This window comes from Colias philodice, chromosome 1 (genome assembly GCF_061535455.1).
Source record: "Colias philodice isolate Cphi_HAF_F1 chromosome 1, ilColPhil1 Martin Lab GWU primary, whole genome shotgun sequence".
Taxonomy (NCBI): Eukaryota; Metazoa; Arthropoda; class Insecta; order Lepidoptera; family Pieridae; genus Colias; species Colias philodice.
In genome coordinates this window covers 10,783,782-10,801,982 of record NC_143086.1, presented here as the reverse complement: position 1 = coordinate 10,801,982, position 18,201 = coordinate 10,783,782, and the positions used below count along the sequence as shown (strand labels likewise).

The window sequence follows — 18,201 nt, the reverse complement described above, 5'->3', positions numbered from 1 at the left end:
TACAAAGAGCCTGATAAATAAATTAAGAGTGACCCAACGAGCTATGGAGAGAGCAACGCTCGGAATTTCTCTGCGCGACAAGATCCGCAATACGGAAATTCGCAGACGAACGAAGGTAACTAACATTGCTCTCAGAATCTCCAAACTAAAATGGCAGTGGGCAGGCGACATAGCCCGCAGGACCGATGCTCGTTGGGGAATACAGGTCCTTGAATGGCGACCAAGAACCGGACGGCACACTGTTGGACGCCCTCCCACTAAATGGTCGGATGATATATCTAATGCATGTTAAGACAGCTGGGCGCAGATGGTTAAGCAAAGCCAAAGATCGGCAACTGTGGCACAGTATGGGGGAGGCCTACGTCCAACAGTGGACTTATCCGGGCTGAATGGATGGATGGATGGATGGATGCCCTGAACTCATAGCCTGGGGCCGTAGTCTGGACATTTGTCGGTATTTATCGATAAACTAATTCATAGTCCCGTCTTCAGCAATGGAAATGATGTCGCTTAATACCGTACCTAATTGGAAGGATTGGAAGTATACAGTGGATACAATTTGTTTATCATTTTTATTCTTCACAAAACATTCCGTAATACGTTAAACTATTTATAGAATAATAGCCTTGTAGAAATGCGTTTTTATCTAAATTAATAACATCATTATTTCAATTCCGTAGATATATGAAAAATAAATAAAATATAGATTTCCTGGATTTGGAGAATCATTTCTTTGCAACACATTTATTTACAAAATTGCTCTAAACGCATTAATTGAATACTAGGGTAGATATTATTTGAATTGCCTAGTCTAATTATGAAAGCGAATCCGGATTCATCCATTTATTAACATATAAGAAATATACCTACCTACCTAGTTGATGTTTTGGCAATGTGTGTTAATTATGTGTTTGTTCCAATATTTGTATTATTTGCCTGTTCTGCTGTTATACTCTTACTATCTAAACAATGTAGATAGAAAATAAACTTACCCGGACTTAGAAAAAGACAATGCTATTCATTTAACTTAAGCAAACTAACTTTAATTTTTGTTACTTTACACCCCAATATCACTGCTATCCCATAGAACAGATATATAATTGTTATATTTATAGAATCTGTATATTTTTATCTATTTAATCTCCCATAAATCATCAGTGTAACGATCAGGCCCAGAGTCCTATGGGAGTTTGCCATTCTCCCTTATTAATCAATTATTTTGATAGAAATATTATTTTGATTGATGTCAATTCACAATTATTGTCAAAAAAGTAAATAGAGATTGCCATACATGGAATTTTTGATTCCATGATTATGTGATAAATAGAACATGAATAATTGAAGGATTGATATAAAAAATATCGAATTTGATTAAAATTAAATTAACTGCCATGTTTTTTTTTGTGCATAACATGTGCTTTTTTCATATGCAATTGCAATTGTAATAATGTGAAAATTAATATAACTAATTTTTATTAACTAGGTATATATTCCATAATACCAAGGTAAATTTCTTGGAAAAACAACACAAATTTTTTTAGTTCCATACTATAGTTATTGAAAATCGTTAGTTACCTTTTCGTTATTTACCGACCGATTTCGGTCGAGATCGATGTCGAGTCCTGGTAAGGCTATGTCTTATAGCGATTAGGCGGGTCTCCACAGAACAAACTGCTTCTCGCGAGGCTTTTCGCTCTGTAGGGACGCGCCTATGTCGATACCTCATGTTATTTTATATATTTTGTACCTATTGATTGATCGACATAATTAGGCAGTTATTTTTCAGTGTGCAATTATTTTTTTTGGCAAGCACGCCATTGAGCACGCCAAACAAAATATGTACATTGTTCGAGATAGTTTTTAGATACTTCACCATCAGCCAGATATAAACTATGAAAATCTCAAATTGGTAGCTAAATAACTAATCATCTTAATAGTTGAATACAAATTAATAATTATCTACCTACCGTATAATAGGTATTAAAACTTTATTTAATAACTCTATTAAAATTTAACAATCTAGTAGCCACCTATGATTAGGTAAAATTCTATTTTTTCTAACTTATGGTTTAAACTACTAATCTAGAAATCAATTAAGGCTATAGAGGTAATATAGGTTATGGAAATAAAAACACATTTGAGAGAAGAAAGATTTAATAAATAGATACAATAACTTTACATCTAAAACAGTATCAGATCAAGGTCGTTTTGAAGAAACTATTAGGAATCACGAATTGACTACACAGAACAGTAAATTTATATAGAATTTCAAAAGTGACATCAGAAATGTAGAATCCGTAAAAGGATTAATAATTTACGACATATACAACACATATTACGGTTAAGTTCAAATTGCAGGGTGCTATTAATAAGTTATCAAACTTCACAAAGTGAATTTAAACATCGACTCACAACGTATATATAAATTATTTTATAGTTCGAAACATTTATTAAGTAATCAGAATTGATATGTACCTAAGACACAAAAATGGTGTCACTAGAAACACGAATAAGTAGTTATTAATATTTAGAATTTAGAATTAGTTGTAGGTACACATTTATTGCTTATAAGTACATGATGTTAACATGATTTTGGTCCTTTACAAAGAAAGATACGCTTGTAAAGATAATTTCAAATGCACTCCCGCCTGCTCCCCCATACAAAAACCAACCGACAATTAACATGACACTAGAAACACAAATAAAGATACTTTGGTCAATTGTCGATTGGTTTTTTCCAATCTTCCGGGAATTATCAAACTATAGTGTTTGACGAAACGGCTTCCATCAAAACGCATTCGGGAGGCAATAGCACCCTGAGTTAAACGTAAACGCGTACGAAAATTCTATAAATAATAATAACCGGGTAATTCATACATAAACCTAAGAGACAATATAACTAATATTGTAATAATCTCGCGGGGTATTCGTCGCACCATAGATTTAATATGTGTAATATTTAAAAAACAGTGAAGAAAAACTTAGCGAAGAGAAAAATATTATTTAAGCTTATAATAGTGGAGCAAAATCATATCTATCTAGGTGTTAAGAGATAAATTGAAGCTATAGTTTGTAACTTGTAAGATATAACTGTTTAATATTATTGGTATAATAGTTTAAGAATATATCAACTTTAGAATATTTATGTTAATGAAGCGTCCTCTATCGTATATATCTTTAACGTAATTAATCAGTGATAGCACCTAAACATAGGTACCTACGGGATAACAAGATGCTAGAAAATTAATTTCAAAATTTTTATTTAACTACGATACGAATAAAGGCCAATTAAAGTACTCATTAAAATGTCTACAGCTTAATATACTGGAAGACAGAAAAAATTAAATTTCCTTATTGAATCGAAATACTGTTAATTTTCTAACAAACGGCTTAATATAATGGCCTGGTGTATTTTTCTGAACATTTTTATGTACGAAATATTCCTAGGTATCATATTACAACATAAAGCGATTAGATATTATATTGGCGAGATAATATTATTATATTTTGATGGTATATTTCTTTATTATTCATAATTATTTATATTTTAAACTTCAACCGCGTTTGTATTTTTAGAATATGATTTTATTGGTAAACTTTGAAATATTTTTAACGCACAGAATTTTGTCTAAGTTGCATGCGAGGTTGCCACGCTGTGTGTACAACGAAACTATTGTTCAAATCGAAATGCGCTGTTGCCAAACCGTATAATATACCATGCTTTTGTGCGCAAAATGCATACTTTCAGTCAACAAAATGTTACACAGACAGAATTATTTATTAATTTCAATCTCGCCTTTACCGCGTTTGTACGTACATATAAGCTTTTTTATGTATATAGTAACATTATTAAAGTGTAAGGAAGTTTAAACCTATTCTCTAGGTTAATTTGTCCTACTAATATAATTTAGAAGTTGTTTTCGTGAGGTAAAGTTAGAATATTAGAAGTGAGTTCAAGAAGTGAAGTGGTGATACTTTAGAACCATTAAATTGGAAAGTATTTAGAACATTCTGATAACTATAATATTCATAAAATTTATCACGAACATCTAACAATTGATACGCGATTAAAATTATCTATTAAAATATTGATCTCTTTTATAATATAACATTAAATGATTTAGATATCATTTAACTAATTCGAATCCGTGGTTGAGTTAAGATATTATAATACAAACAGCATGCAAAGCTTTTTATAGCACAAGCCTTTAAATGTGTATTTACTTAATTGTTTTGAATAAGTGATGTGAAGTATAGGGTCGATTATAATTTTAATTTCGTGTTAGGTATTTGCTAATGTTGCTTTTTTATCACATTTCAATTAAAATATGAACAAAAAAAGAAGGTACGCTATATTCCAAGATACAAAATTTAGAAACAGCGCCCTCTAGGTAGTCATGAAACAACGTTCAACACACATTTTTCTACACCAATTTCTGCGTTACACTTTAGTTTATTAAATTTAACATTTAATATAATTATACACTCTTAACACGGTCCATTTTGCAATACATCGAAATATTCGTTTTAAAAGTATACTTAGCTATAGATACGTATTGTAAATATTTTGCTTGTAAATATAAATACAAAATAAAGTAACGGCTTATTATTTTTCAATACCTAACTTAAGCAGGATCTACTTACATTATTGCTTATCATAACAATGTACTGACATTTATTGCATAGTTTCAGCTATATTATATTATACAACACGTATAAACCATAATATTAAAAATAAATTTAGTTATTACTTTTTAATAATTAAATTTAATTATAAATATTAAAATCAGATCAAATGAAACGTACGCAATGGCAGTGCAAGTGTCCTTTTAATCATAATAATCATCGAAGTGTTTTCAATTGAACCCTATACTTTACCATCATTTTTTGCCGAATATTTTTGTTAAGGACTAGAATAATAAGATAACGCAATAGAAAAAGAGAAATGGAATACACAACAACTAGAAAGACGCGATATTATGTAATTTAACTTTCAAACTTATAGCTATCAACTAATGTATCCATTGTCTTAAAAATCGGCGCAAATACAATAGATAAACATGAAGCTAGAAAGAAATTATGGCCATTATTTTTTTTTGTTTTTTTTTTTTAACTTTCAATTAAATTGACATACTACCATGATTTTATTTGAAACTTATACTATCGAATATAGATGAAACCTTTACAATTATCCTTTTTTGGAAGAAAATGTGAGACACAATTTACATATATCAGTTTAATCGTGTCTATATTACCTTAATAGAAATGATTTTATCGATGCTTTTAACATGATTATTTTAGTTAGGTTTGCCCTACTTGATTTCTATGCAAATAATGAAACATAATTCACTTAAAAAGAATGACCTCCACATAATATATATTTATAATATAACTCAGCGCTACATCATTATTAAAAAGAACTCATAATAATTATATTAGTTGTGCGGAAAATCAAATTGTGCATTACAGTACAATATAAGATTAAATAATTATAATATTAATAAAAGCGATGAAAGAATTCATTTATTACATTATGGTTACAAGCTAAATTAAATATGAAAGCAATTAATATTCATAAGTTCATTAAATCGAAATTATTTCTCGTCAATACTAAAAAAAACAGCATACACGCAAAAAAAAACATATTTAAGTACTTTTTGTGATATTTAAGTCATTTTTGAATAAAAACCAAAAACGAAAATATTAAAATGCATCTATATAAGCGATAGAAAGATACTAAAGCGTATAAAATAATTGTAAAATGTGTCAAAATTGTAATTAATGATTTTACGAGTCGACAATCACCAACAGTGCGCATATTTCAGGCCTAGTCAGAGCATGTCACAAAGCGTTCCAATACATGAAACGGATTATTAAAATTATTATTAGATCTATTATATTAAAAGCGGATCTAGAGCAAAACGAATAATAAAATAATGTATAAACATACATAATAATCGTTAAAAAAAATAATCATTAATATAATTTAATTAGATTTAATCGATATTCTAAATAAAATAGCACTACAGAGTTTTTAAATTTTTGTAGTATTAGTGCCATCGGACACAGCAAAGCTACGAAAATTTTAAATTTCTTCAGGAAATGAATTCAAAATTCACACTCATAAGCAAGGCTTTTAAGTTTTAAGCTTATTAAAATGTCTTTCTTCAATAAACGTTTGATAAATAACAAACATTAATAATACAGAATGTGAGCACATCAAGTCTATTCAAAATACATTATTTAAGTTTTTTTATAAACATTATTATTGTTGTTACATTATCATTTTAAAATTCAATTTCGGGTTTTAAAAGATCAAGGGTTTCCTCCAAAGACAACGGATACCAAAAATATTTTCGATATTGCTCAGATTTTGTTTGTGATGTATCTTCTATGTGATATGCCGATTTCTAAGCTATTTAAAATAACTATAATTAATAATTCTCTATACAATAAAGTATATAATATATCTACGGCATCTAATGTTTTTTGTCAGTTTTTAAGGCTCACATCGCGATGTCTACTGCAAATAAACGTACGATGTCGTCACGAATCAAATCTATACCTATCTAACTAATAATCGTTCAAAAATACATTTCAGTAAAACGATACTATCTTTATACATTTTAATATTATACAGTCTACAAAAGTTTGTCAATACAATTTGTACTAAGCTTATTATCAATCAATTGTATATCTTTCGCGATTCCCTCGACAAGGCCCTACACAACAGCCTACGCACTATTCCCTCGATCGACGACTCACTTTGCCATTCTTAAAATATATTTATAAAACTTATCGTACGCAATATTCTTACAAATCAAATTACAAATAATCGAATAATACTCAGGCTGACTTTGATTAGATTTAAACACATTAAAACTAAGCCTTATAATATCAGCTATGCTATTGAACGTCTCGGATCATAAATTAATATTTAACAGTATTCTATTTGCATGTCATAATGTAAATTCAGGTCGTGTAGAAGGATCTGATTATATCCTAAATAATGTATAATTATTGTAATTCTGATGCATAAAATTTGTGTAAATGGTCAATTTAGTTACATTGATGGTATCGGTTATATACCAGGCACTCTTTTGAAGACTATATAATTAATTATATAGACCATAAAGACTAGCAAGATAAAAGCGTATTTATCAATTTATCAGATCCACGTGATGTATATCGCAGTGAAAACAGTTGGCATGTACCTTAAGGAATCTAAGGATAGGAATCTTGTAAATTATATTTATGGACGTCGTGACGTGTGTATGCTTATTTATATAATGAACACGCCCATCTCTACGCGCCGACACTAAGACACTAGTCTAACCGTGCCAACTGCTTTCACGCAGGGTAAATACTTGTGATTTGGTATAATGTATCTATGAATGCAATATAATCCATTCATCGAATACGAAACAATTCTAATATTACAATGTATATAGAAAAATTACTCGAATTCTCATAAGAACATTACTAACTCTATGTCTATATATTGCTGATTCGCTTTCCGGAATACATTTGCCTCCGTGTTTAAATCAAACTCTGATAACACAGCATTGATATATTGTCATAAGTGTTAATTAGATACTGCATTGCCAATACACGCGGACACGCGGACACGCGCAGACCGCTACGTTACTATTTGCTCTGAAACTGCTACTTTAACTCAATGCACTTGTGTACATAATCATCAAATAAAATAAAGCTACAACTCGTTACGTCGAGTTTAGAACTTTATTGTCTTGCTTAAATTATTCCGAATTTTCATATGAATATAACAACAACTATAGAATAATATTCGTTTTATGCAGGATCCTATACTAAATTACAGATACGTAAGAAGCATCAATTTCAAGATCTTTGTTTTGGTATATTAAACTAAATAGCACAAGCAGTATATGATAACTTCGTCATCTATTGATAATATATCATAAAAAATATGAAATAAATCCTATAATATTGTGTATATAAGCACTCAAAGACAAACACCAAAGAAACACGCCTTCACCTATTTTGACCGTCCTTTAGACTCTCGCCCAGATCTCCCATCATAATATACAGACTTCATCGAATACGCTAAAAAAATTGCAATATACTATCGAATAATGTAATTATGAAAGAAGTATCGAAGATAATATAACGAGTGAACGGACCGAAAGATAAGCTGCGTTCGATAATGCGGGCTTTTAACCCAATTTTAGACCGCTAAATGTGGACAAAATGGTATCACTATCCTAACTACAATAATAATAATTGGGAAAAACACATTAAACATAGTCACATTTCCTTTGTCCTGTTGACTGGTTGTCTTTTACTTAATTATATTATACTTAAGGTAGAGCCATTTTAATAGGCAACATTTGACAGTTCTATAAAATTCAACAACGTAACTTAGTAACGACGACATAGAATAATATATTATTTCGTTTTGTTAGAACTGTACATTTGCTCAACTTTTTTCAATTACTATCACTTACATATTTATAATAATAATGACCGATACAAGTAATTTTAAGATTTGATTTTACTGATAAACCATTCTAAACATAATAAACAATTTCTGATTTAAAGAACTGACGTCGCTACAATTTTGCGTCTATAAATTTTTTTTCTTTTTAAATACCAGAGAGGTTACTATAAAAATCGAAATCTGACATCTAGAATCGAATGCATTGATTACTTGTGAATAAAAATCATCATAAATTAATAAATGCGTTGTGTTTTTTTTTTTTTTTTAATTATGTAGATACTTGTCTTATTTTGCTCCTTAAATTTACGAAAGAAAGTATATTACTGGGACAGGGATTCGCCTGATGAATTTTAAAATTGACATGTGTTTCAGGTTCGATTGACAAATGTTTCAAGTCCGTATCGATTAATTCACTTTAATCGATGTTTTTAAGCAGGTTACCTTTCTTTGAAGATAAAATTGATAGACGTCAAATGTTGCCTATTAAATTGGCTCGACTATAATAATAAAAATTACTAATGATATACAAGTATCGAGATATACTTTGCGATTCAGAGACAACACAAAAGCCGACCACGCCCTTCAATTGCATCGATTCACACTAAACCTGCACCTTTTTACTATCCCATGGCTAGAAGGGAGTTACTCGATTACAATATTTTCATTAACGAAAACACTTATAAAGGAAATTCCGTTTGAATACAGCACCGCAGGAACTACTTTCTTATATTTTGTTTAACTTTCCATGTACAACATTTTTAATTACTCCTGGAACAAAGCTCTTGCGTCATGTCCGAATCGTAAAAAAGATATTATAGTATAGCGTAACACGTAAAATTACAATATTTCACATTACCTAAAGTAACATGAATAAATCAGGCTTTAGCCACGAACACAAAGGAAGAATATTTGAACAGCCAAGCAGCAGGACAACGATCTGAGAACATTTTATATATGCAGTAATGCTTTACGCCGCGCACTAGCTCTTACAAGCAGTTAAGTGATCATGTACAATAGATTTGCTTAGCATGGGGACCGAGGTGGTTTGGTTTGCTCGGTCGAATGGTTAATATTTGAGGTATCACTGTGACTGCGGGTCGCACTGAAGAAGTCGTACAATGGAAGGATCGCTCTTGGCGCCCTCTATGAACTCTTCGAGTGACAATTTTCCATCCTTATTTCTATCCATTTGTCGGAATATTTTGTCCGTTCGTTTCTCGGGCGTGGATTCATCTTCGGGCATTTTCATCACGGAACCCACCATTTTATAGATAGCCTGAAATCAGTTATAAAATTCATACATTTAGAGTTTTGAAAAGATTGATTAGTTATCCGTTCTTTATTAAAGTTAAGCATAGTTATTGTTACAATGATTTTTAATTATCATACTTTTTTAATTATTTGAAAATAATTTAAATACAAAGAATTAATGTTATGTTTAAAAAACAGATTATATCTAAGATCAATAATTTATTATGAAATATGATTTGTACACGTGTTTTTAAAATAATTTCTTTCAGAACTATAATAAATAAAAGTTATAGTGCACAAAGCTTACAATTTATAAATTGTTTAGTTTCATGAGAGGAAATTTGAAAAAGGAAGGTAGACAATGAGGTTGTATAACAAAAAATAAAGTATCATACGTACTGTAACAATTTCAAGCATTTCCTGTCGAGAGATGTAACCATTTCCATCCAGGTCGTACATAGAGAATGCCCATTTGAGCTTCTGCTCCAATTTGCCTCGTGACGTCACGCTCAAAGCGCATAAGAACTCCCGAAAATCTATAGTCCCGTCGCCATTTGCATCAAACGTTCGAAAAACGTGTTCAGCAAACTGAAACAAAAAGCAATTCTTATTATATTTATTCAAATACAACAAAAATATTACAAGGCGAATATCACATGTTTTAAGGGAATCCCCTAATAATAATCTGGTCACTTTTACCTTACTAGCATCCCCGTACGGGAAAAAGTTTCCATATATTTTCTTAAATTCCTCTACCGACAAATGACCACTGGGACAATCCTTTAAAAATCCTTTGTACCACTCCTGTATCTCGGCATCTGAAATTGTTTCGACAGTTTTAGGATACGTACTGCATACTATTACTGATACTGATAGCAACATGAAGTCAGTGGTTTAGACACTAGGCGAAAGTGCAATTAATAAATTGATTATATAAATTTATTGAAATATGTTCTGATGATAATACCGTATACTACGTACGATTGAAAGATCAAGACATAGATTCATAAAACATTCGTTATAATTTAATACCTACGCGAACAAATTAATCAGTGATTAGGTAACACAATTTTCAAATACAAGTCTATATTAGAAACAGGGAAATTTTTATGCTTCCATGTCCGTATATAACGTATATATATAGTTCAAATTTTTTGATTATTCAATAGGGCTGCCTAGACAATATTAAGGAGGATTTTCAACTGAGGAATTTGTAAATTAAAGATAAAGTTTATGTATAAAGTATAAATGAATTTCGATTAGTGTACAATAGCCGCTACAATTTACATATTCTAGTCGTTCGGGGATTTTCCTAAAGATTTTAATCTCGATCACAAACAAATACAATTTGTATTTGTGGCTTAATTTAACCTGATCCAACTAACAAATATTTAATTATTGACAAATACAGACCTTACCGCCTTTATGATATTTTTTATTTATTTATAAGGATATAATGCTAACGACTAAAAACTTTTATGTATATTACCTGAAAATTCTGTGTTCTGTTTCAGATCTTCCAAGACCTCAGGTTTCAGTTTGCTATTTTGTTTTCCCATATTGAATTGTAATGTTTCTACACAGCAGAGATAAAATGAGTTTTAATCAACCTTTCGTCTTTTAGTTAGCCAAATATTGTGCCCTAAAATAAAAATGGTATTATATATCAACTTGTTATTTTCGTGGCAAAATAAACTCACAACGCTTAAACGACACTTGAATTCTTTACATCTTGAAATCGAAAGAATGCTTTAATTACAAACCTTGCTGTATAACACATGAAAATGAACGCTCGTAATCATTACGAGAATACTTTTCACTTGTTCTAAATGATGAGCAAAATGTAAATAAAATAAACTGAAAAATACGTAGGATGGTAGTTGATTGTGATAAAAACCAGAAACTATTTTTTATAATTTGTATATTATACATGAATAGGCAAAACGTGAATCATTAAAAATATGTATTCTTAAAAATACATAGAGAATTGATGAGGAGCGATGGTAGTTTCCACCTATTAGAAGTGCCTATTACACTAATGACGCTCGTAAGAAAAATCCTACAACACCGCGAGTGATTCATTAAACAAACAGGTTTCAGACTTAGAGATTCATTGGAAGTATGTGCCTATAGTTTTGTCAAGACATCGTACTAGATATATATAATAATTGAGTAAATATTCATTTCTAGCTAGATGACGAAGCTTTTGTAATTATGTTTTTAGCAATATTGCTTTTATATCCAAGATCTTCTACTGTTTCATCATTTAGCTATATTCACCGAACCATTGTCACCTAATAAATAATTTAATAAATAGCTCTGTGTTACAAATTGACAACTCACTCACTGGTTTGGTTATTCTAAAAGAATTACAATTGTATGCGTAAATAAATTTCTCGTAATAATATACACGATAATTAAGTGACAATGATAAATTAATATCATTTTCTACATATTGACAGATCATAAACAATGAAGTGAAATATGTTATTTTATAAATAAATGACAGATAATAATTAATTAAACGATGAAAAATTATTCTTAACATTTTTAAATGCGACGTACCAAACATGTGTTTGTTCTCTTTGCCAATGATGCAATATTGTGGATGTGTTCGTTAAGAATAATTCTTTTAACATAAAATAATGCGACTTTTGAAGTACACGTTTAACCTTCCAGTATACCTATTCTATGACACGTACTACATAAATAATATTATAGGTGTATAAAAGAATTGTGCTTGAAACTTGTATTACAATAGAAATTTATAATTCCTTATAAACTAATACATACAAATCAAAATTGTTAGATATTAATAATGTGCTATTAAATATATTCGTACATGAACATTATAAAATTTTATAAAAGGAGCAATGTACGTTAGTTGTGCTAAAACACAGATAGACAGAGACTGTTATAAAATAATTATTTTCTTAATATAGCATTTAGAAAAGTGATATAAAATATATGACTTTAGCTTAAGGGAGTTCAAACAATAATGCAAAAATATTATAACATGGAAAAATAAGAAACAATTATGGATACAGATCTTTGGTAATTAATAAATTAATTCGATGGCACTATGTTCTTAAAGAAAATAATAATAATAGTTAATAGTTTATTCCCAGTTTGATATAAACAAATGATGTAGTGGTCGAAGAAATTGATACAATTCCTTTTAGTCATTGAAACAATTTTATTTTAGTAATTTTAGTTCGTAGTTAATATGTATATTTAATACACAACTACAGAGATATTTAAGCAAATATGAAAAATGAAAGTCGATACCACATTCGATTACGTGCCTAATTGTTTATATTTTTGTGCGATTTCTTGTGACAGATAACTCTATTACTTTAGCACGTATATCTATTAACAATTACTTTCAATTTACGTTAAATTTGTGCTTTTAATTTCATTTATTATCATTTAGTATCCAAATTAGTTTATACGTACTCATAACAAAACAAAGGAAAACAAATTGCGACCTGCTTAGCTACATCCGTAATTTTAATTTTAATTGAATTTCTTAAATGTTGTTAAACCATCTTCTTGTAAACTTATCTATTCCTGTCAAACATACACAAGGTTTAAGGTGGGGTTTGTAGAGAAAATTCCTTTTGTTGATATGTTTAACGACACCCTGTCTAACTATATACAAGAATTCGAATTGATTATTTTGATCCCTTCATAGGTTGATTTGTATCACTCGTTGTCTTTCCAGCCAATCATTCTTATAATAAAATAAGGAATAAGAAAATTTAAGTCATTTACTAAACAAGAATAAAGTATTTAATACGTTATATTAATGTTTAAGTGGTTAATTTAATTTAATACTGACATTAGTCTTGTTCATTTTTATTTATGATTTATTGAATAATGGCAATGTTAAAGATGATAAATACACAATAGTTTATGATCAACATGTACTGAATAAATGCAATTAAGATATTAATAACAATTTGAAACTTAAGATTGAATAAAAAATAAAAATTGTTTGTTTCTAAATTTGTTTTAGCTTATTCTACGTTAATAGATGGTATCAAATGTGGAATGTATTTAGAAAATCGTTGAATTTAGTTTCCAGTACACTATAGTTAGATAAATTACAATAAATGACTTTCACTTACAAAAATTCATTGTGCGTTAAATATTGCACTCAAATGTTAATATCAAAGTCAAAATTAAACATCTCTGCTTATGTATAAATGTGTTTGCAAAGTTATTTTATCATTTGTTTATTTTATACTTTATTTATATTAATTCATTTATTTAAAAGATTCGGATTTTAAATTCATAGTGCACAGAAAACCACTCCAAATAAATGTTAATGATTCGACCGCTATTATGTCATGTTTAGGTCAATCGACAAAAACAAGTTTTATTAATAAAAAATATTATACTCTAAACTAAGGACTAGGGCATACTAAATTATTGGTTCTGTGTTAATTTTGTTAAATGAGGAGCTTATGGAATTCGAAACAAAATTTACAGAAAACGAAAACTTAAAACTAGGACGACGAAATGAATGGAACAAACTATTTACAAATGGATTAGAAGGCACAGTAGGAAGAGGAAAGGAAAAGGAGTAACTTCTAAAGAAATAGAAGCTTAGTTATTCAGCTTCGAAATTGATAGTAATAAATGGAAATGCCTACATGAGAATATAGAGAATACCTTATACAAGTTACGTCGATCTAAGAAGTACAACACCGATATCGATTGAATGTATAATGCATGTAATGTAAAATACTAATTATCCTTACATTAATACAGAATAGATCAGATCGTTAGTATGAGATCGAATGTGGGCCAAAGTAGTGTTAGGCAGATCGCTTGATGACCAATCATTAAGAATTCCTTTGTGAAGTACCTTACAATACCAAAATGTCGTTTAATAAAAATTCATTTGTTGTGACTGAGAGATAATTGAAATTATAATACGGCTATTTGTGACAAAAACGCATTATGCCATTAAAGTGTTCATTGCATTTGCGCAGTTTTATTTTTCTTCCGATAATTGATGTGATAATTATGCCCAAGCTAAGAATAAACAAAGCTCTCATAAAGGCGTGTTAAGCAAATATTTATCGACATTGCATCGTGACCAAGTAATGGATGCATAATCCATCGCTCTGTATATAGATCTTTACCAAATCTCCCCGTTAGGAACTTCACGAATCACTATTATTCACAATCTGCCTTAAAATTACATCCATGGTAATCAGTGCCTTTTAAGGTTGATCAATAAGACACTTGGTTGGTCGCAATCTCATCGATTCTGTTTACACTAAGCTAAATGTATCTATATTAGTAATTAAATTAAGATTGATATATATTCTGTGCAGTACATTATATAATCGTACGTACTTGTATATCAGACAAAATTTTCTGAGGGAGTAACTGCCTAATCGTGGATGGTTCGGATACAACACTTACAATACAATAGACAATCCGACAGCGACAAATGCTAGTTAAGGAAATTATTTAATTAATATTTTAAGTAAGTATATTAAGTACGCCTATAGCTACAAAATTATCAAAAATTCGGAAGCTTGAAAGAAAGACATTCGATTTGGACGTGTAAAAGACTATTGGCACTAATTTAAATAAGTTGCGTTTAAAAAAAGTCGTATTGATTGCCGCCCCGACACAGAAACGCGGATCTGTTGAAGCATGCGAGCGCGGGCCGGGGTAGGCTCGGCCTTATTAAAACTTTCGTACATGTAATGAGACAAGATTGAGGTCGCCAATCAATAGTTGCCGGCGCTCATCTTCGATAGTAGGAAACATTGCGAAGCCAATTATAATAGCCGAATGGGTCTCAAAATGGCGTAGAGAAGCTAGGGGGCTACGATCGACGCCGTCGGGTTATCGTGTACACAACATATAGGTGAAAGTGAGCTGACGACTGAAACTGGACGCGCTTAAGGCGCGAGCATCTTGGAGAGCTCCTCATCCTGGAGGCATCCCTTCAGGAACTCCTCTTGCGTGAGCTGCCCGTCGTTGTTCTCATCCATCTTAGCGAAGATGTTCTTGGCGCGCTCCTCCGCCGAGTCAGCTGGCCTGTTACTTGAGCAGGCGCCCAGCATGTCATAGATGGCCTGGAATACGCGAACATCATCGCTTTAATCCTGATTTTAAAGTCTTAAATCGAATTCAAAAACTATTTACTGCTTGAAATGATCGCAAAGAAAATATAGAAAACATTTAATATTTTAATATTTCATCGCTGATATTTTTTCTACCCGATTTAGAACAAGTAATTGGCTCGGAAGATTCTAAGACACGCCTCTGTTTATTGAATACGGAAATAACGTTAAGAAAAGCACTTCTCGTTATAGATGAAATGGAAAATACTTCACCCATTTGCTAAATACTAATAATGAGATGTTCATGTTATAATAATATACAATTTTCCGCTGCAAAACATCTTATGGGTACTTCAAGTTAATGATGAATTTTCGTAGAAAGCGTAATGATATACCTATTGTTATCAATATGTTTTTGTTGAAAATATCTCAAAGCTTCTATAAAAATATATAATAGGAAAATTACGTCGAGAAAGAAAATTCTATAGAAAACCTAATAAGGTTATTATATGATAAGCCCTCTGCGGATAATAGGTACATATTATAATAACTTCATTGTACCGCTCCATCTTGGCTGATAAAGGTTAAAAAATAACAGTGCACGCGATGGAAATACATTATGCATACCTGAACTATTTTAGTCATCTCCTGAATATCGATTACCCCATTTCCATCCACATCGTACATGCGGAAAGCCCACTTAAGCTTTTCTTCTGGGGTTCCGCTGGACGTAACGTGAATCGCCTGCAGGAATTCCTACAACAATGCAAACACCGTCGTGTACCAACACAAGCTTACTCCTCAACAATGCATACGAGGGAAGCCTTGTTGGCTCTTCGTAAGCTCAAACATGGTTATAGACAGGTTCATTCGCAAAATACGGAGCGTCAATCGCAATTGCATTAAAAGATAATATTCGCAAATAAGCTCTCACATGTTACACCTTTCGTTAAGTTACCTTGAAGTCAATGTATCCATTTTTGTCCATGTCGAATGTGCGGAACACGTGGTCGCAGAATTCGACCGCATTCCCCGAAGGGAAGAACATCTTGTACATGTCGACGAATTTCGCCGGCGTCAATCGCCCGTTAGGACAATCTTGCTGCAAAATGGGAAAGATAATAAAACATTATAATCATTTCTAAAGGCATTACCAGACGCTTGGATAACATATCAACGTGTTTTACCTTGAAGCCTTTGTACCACTCCTTGATGGTGGTTTCGTCGTACGACGTGTGGGTCTTAAGGAAGTCCATGTCTTCCTTAGTGAGTTTGTCCTTGCTAACAAAGCAGCCCATTTTGTCTTCTGGAACAACGGAAAACATAACTTTAAATGCAATTCTTTTTAATTAGGTGAAACAGGTTTCGTTATAGCAAGTGCAAATTTAATGATAACGCTGAGCTTCTTGACAATTTGTCACAATTTTTATTTACAAAATTACACATAGTTTAAATAATTGTTAAACGTGCAACTGTCGTATTAATCTGAATATTAATAAGAGCTACTTTTTGTTTACCATTCACAACCTAATGAAAGGTATGTCAAATATTTTAATTACCTCTTATCTTAAATGAACAAATGCAGATACATTGAAAGATAATAATCGTAATTTAATTTAAAGTTAAGAGATCAAATCGCAAGCACCATACATAAAAATTAGAATGAAAATAAAAATGCCGTACAAACACATGCTTCCAAAGCCTTTTGCCATTGAATTAATCATCTTTTCCTTCGCTACCGCGTACAATACACCGCAATCCTATTCCAGACATCTAATTTCATAAGAAACAAAACATGTAACCCAGAAATACGATATTTTATACACGTCACGTTTACTTGCGGCAAATAAACTTATCACACTGGTAAATACTAACGATAACCGCAAGGCAATACATACATATCTTATAATTTGACGTAACTACTTACCTATAGATAATAGTCTAAGATCCCACTGCAGTATTCCTTCGTTCATAGTTTTTTTTGATGAAACCAAAATTTTATGTATATTTATATAATAATTAGGAGAAATAATATATCGACTAGATTTCCTGTCAAAATTTGGCCGCAAGCATTTTTAATTAATATTCGTCATCTTTAACAGCCAGCAACCCTCATTTGCGGCTGGATTTAATTAGGCAACCATATATGATAATTAAAAGGAAAAAATAGCTTTAGTTTGATATGAACGTGTAACGTATAAATAACGTATAAATGGATTGAAATCATACCTGTTTGCACTAGTCTGCGAAGGGGATGCGGCCAGATGAAAAACGGCAACCATGGGTTTTTTTTACAATCTTTATGTAATTTGCCTTGATGTAGACTATAAATAAGAAGTGAACGGAATTTTTTTCCAAAAAATCGACGTGAAAAAATTT

The 18,201-nt window shown here is 30.8% G+C and overlaps 2 protein-coding genes and 1 long non-coding RNA gene across 6 annotated transcripts in view; all 3 read right to left on the bottom strand.

Moving 5' to 3' along the window:
- Nucleotides 1-2,136: 2,136 nt before the first annotated feature.
- LOC149491327 (uncharacterized) overlaps nucleotides 2,137-18,201 on the bottom strand; it is a 149,394-nt gene continuing 133,329 nt past the window's right edge. Inside the window, exon 2 of the long non-coding RNA XR_016316010.1 lies at nucleotides 2,137-6,415. This is a non-coding gene — a long non-coding RNA (uncharacterized LOC149491327). The remainder of the gene's footprint in view (nucleotides 6,416-18,201) is intronic.
- The window catches only part of Nca (neurocalcin homolog), an 83,586-nt gene continuing 74,552 nt past the window's right edge, over nucleotides 9,168-18,201 (bottom strand). For all 3 annotated transcript variants that reach the window (XM_089698387.1, XM_089698378.1, XM_089698396.1), the window contains exons 2-5: nucleotides 11,220-11,372; nucleotides 10,430-10,548; nucleotides 10,130-10,318; nucleotides 9,168-9,755 (exon numbers count right to left, since the gene is read on the bottom strand). In XM_089698387.1, coding sequence (XP_089554513.1) covers nucleotides 9,561-9,755; nucleotides 10,130-10,318; nucleotides 10,430-10,548; nucleotides 11,220-11,289 — 573 coding nt within the window. In that variant the 5' untranslated portion in view covers nucleotides 11,290-11,372 and the 3' untranslated portion in view covers nucleotides 9,168-9,560. The remainder of the gene's footprint in view (nucleotides 9,756-10,129; nucleotides 10,319-10,429; nucleotides 10,549-11,219; nucleotides 11,373-18,201) is intronic.
- The window catches only part of LOC149491331 (neuronal calcium sensor 2), a 39,655-nt gene continuing 33,088 nt past the window's right edge, over nucleotides 11,635-18,201 (bottom strand). Inside the window, exons 1-5 of one of the 2 annotated variants that reach the window (XM_089698433.1) lie at nucleotides 17,506-17,653; nucleotides 17,010-17,128; nucleotides 16,781-16,924; nucleotides 16,450-16,578; nucleotides 11,635-15,834 (exon numbers count right to left, since the gene is read on the bottom strand). In XM_089698433.1, coding sequence (XP_089554559.1) covers nucleotides 15,658-15,834; nucleotides 16,450-16,578; nucleotides 16,781-16,924; nucleotides 17,010-17,120 — 561 coding nt within the window. In that variant the 5' untranslated portion in view covers nucleotides 17,121-17,128; nucleotides 17,506-17,653 and the 3' untranslated portion in view covers nucleotides 11,635-15,657. Of the gene's footprint in view, nucleotides 15,835-16,449; nucleotides 16,579-16,780; nucleotides 16,925-17,009; nucleotides 17,129-17,505; nucleotides 17,654-18,201 lie in introns of those variants that run through there. The other variant, XM_089698426.1, reaches the window with a different exon arrangement.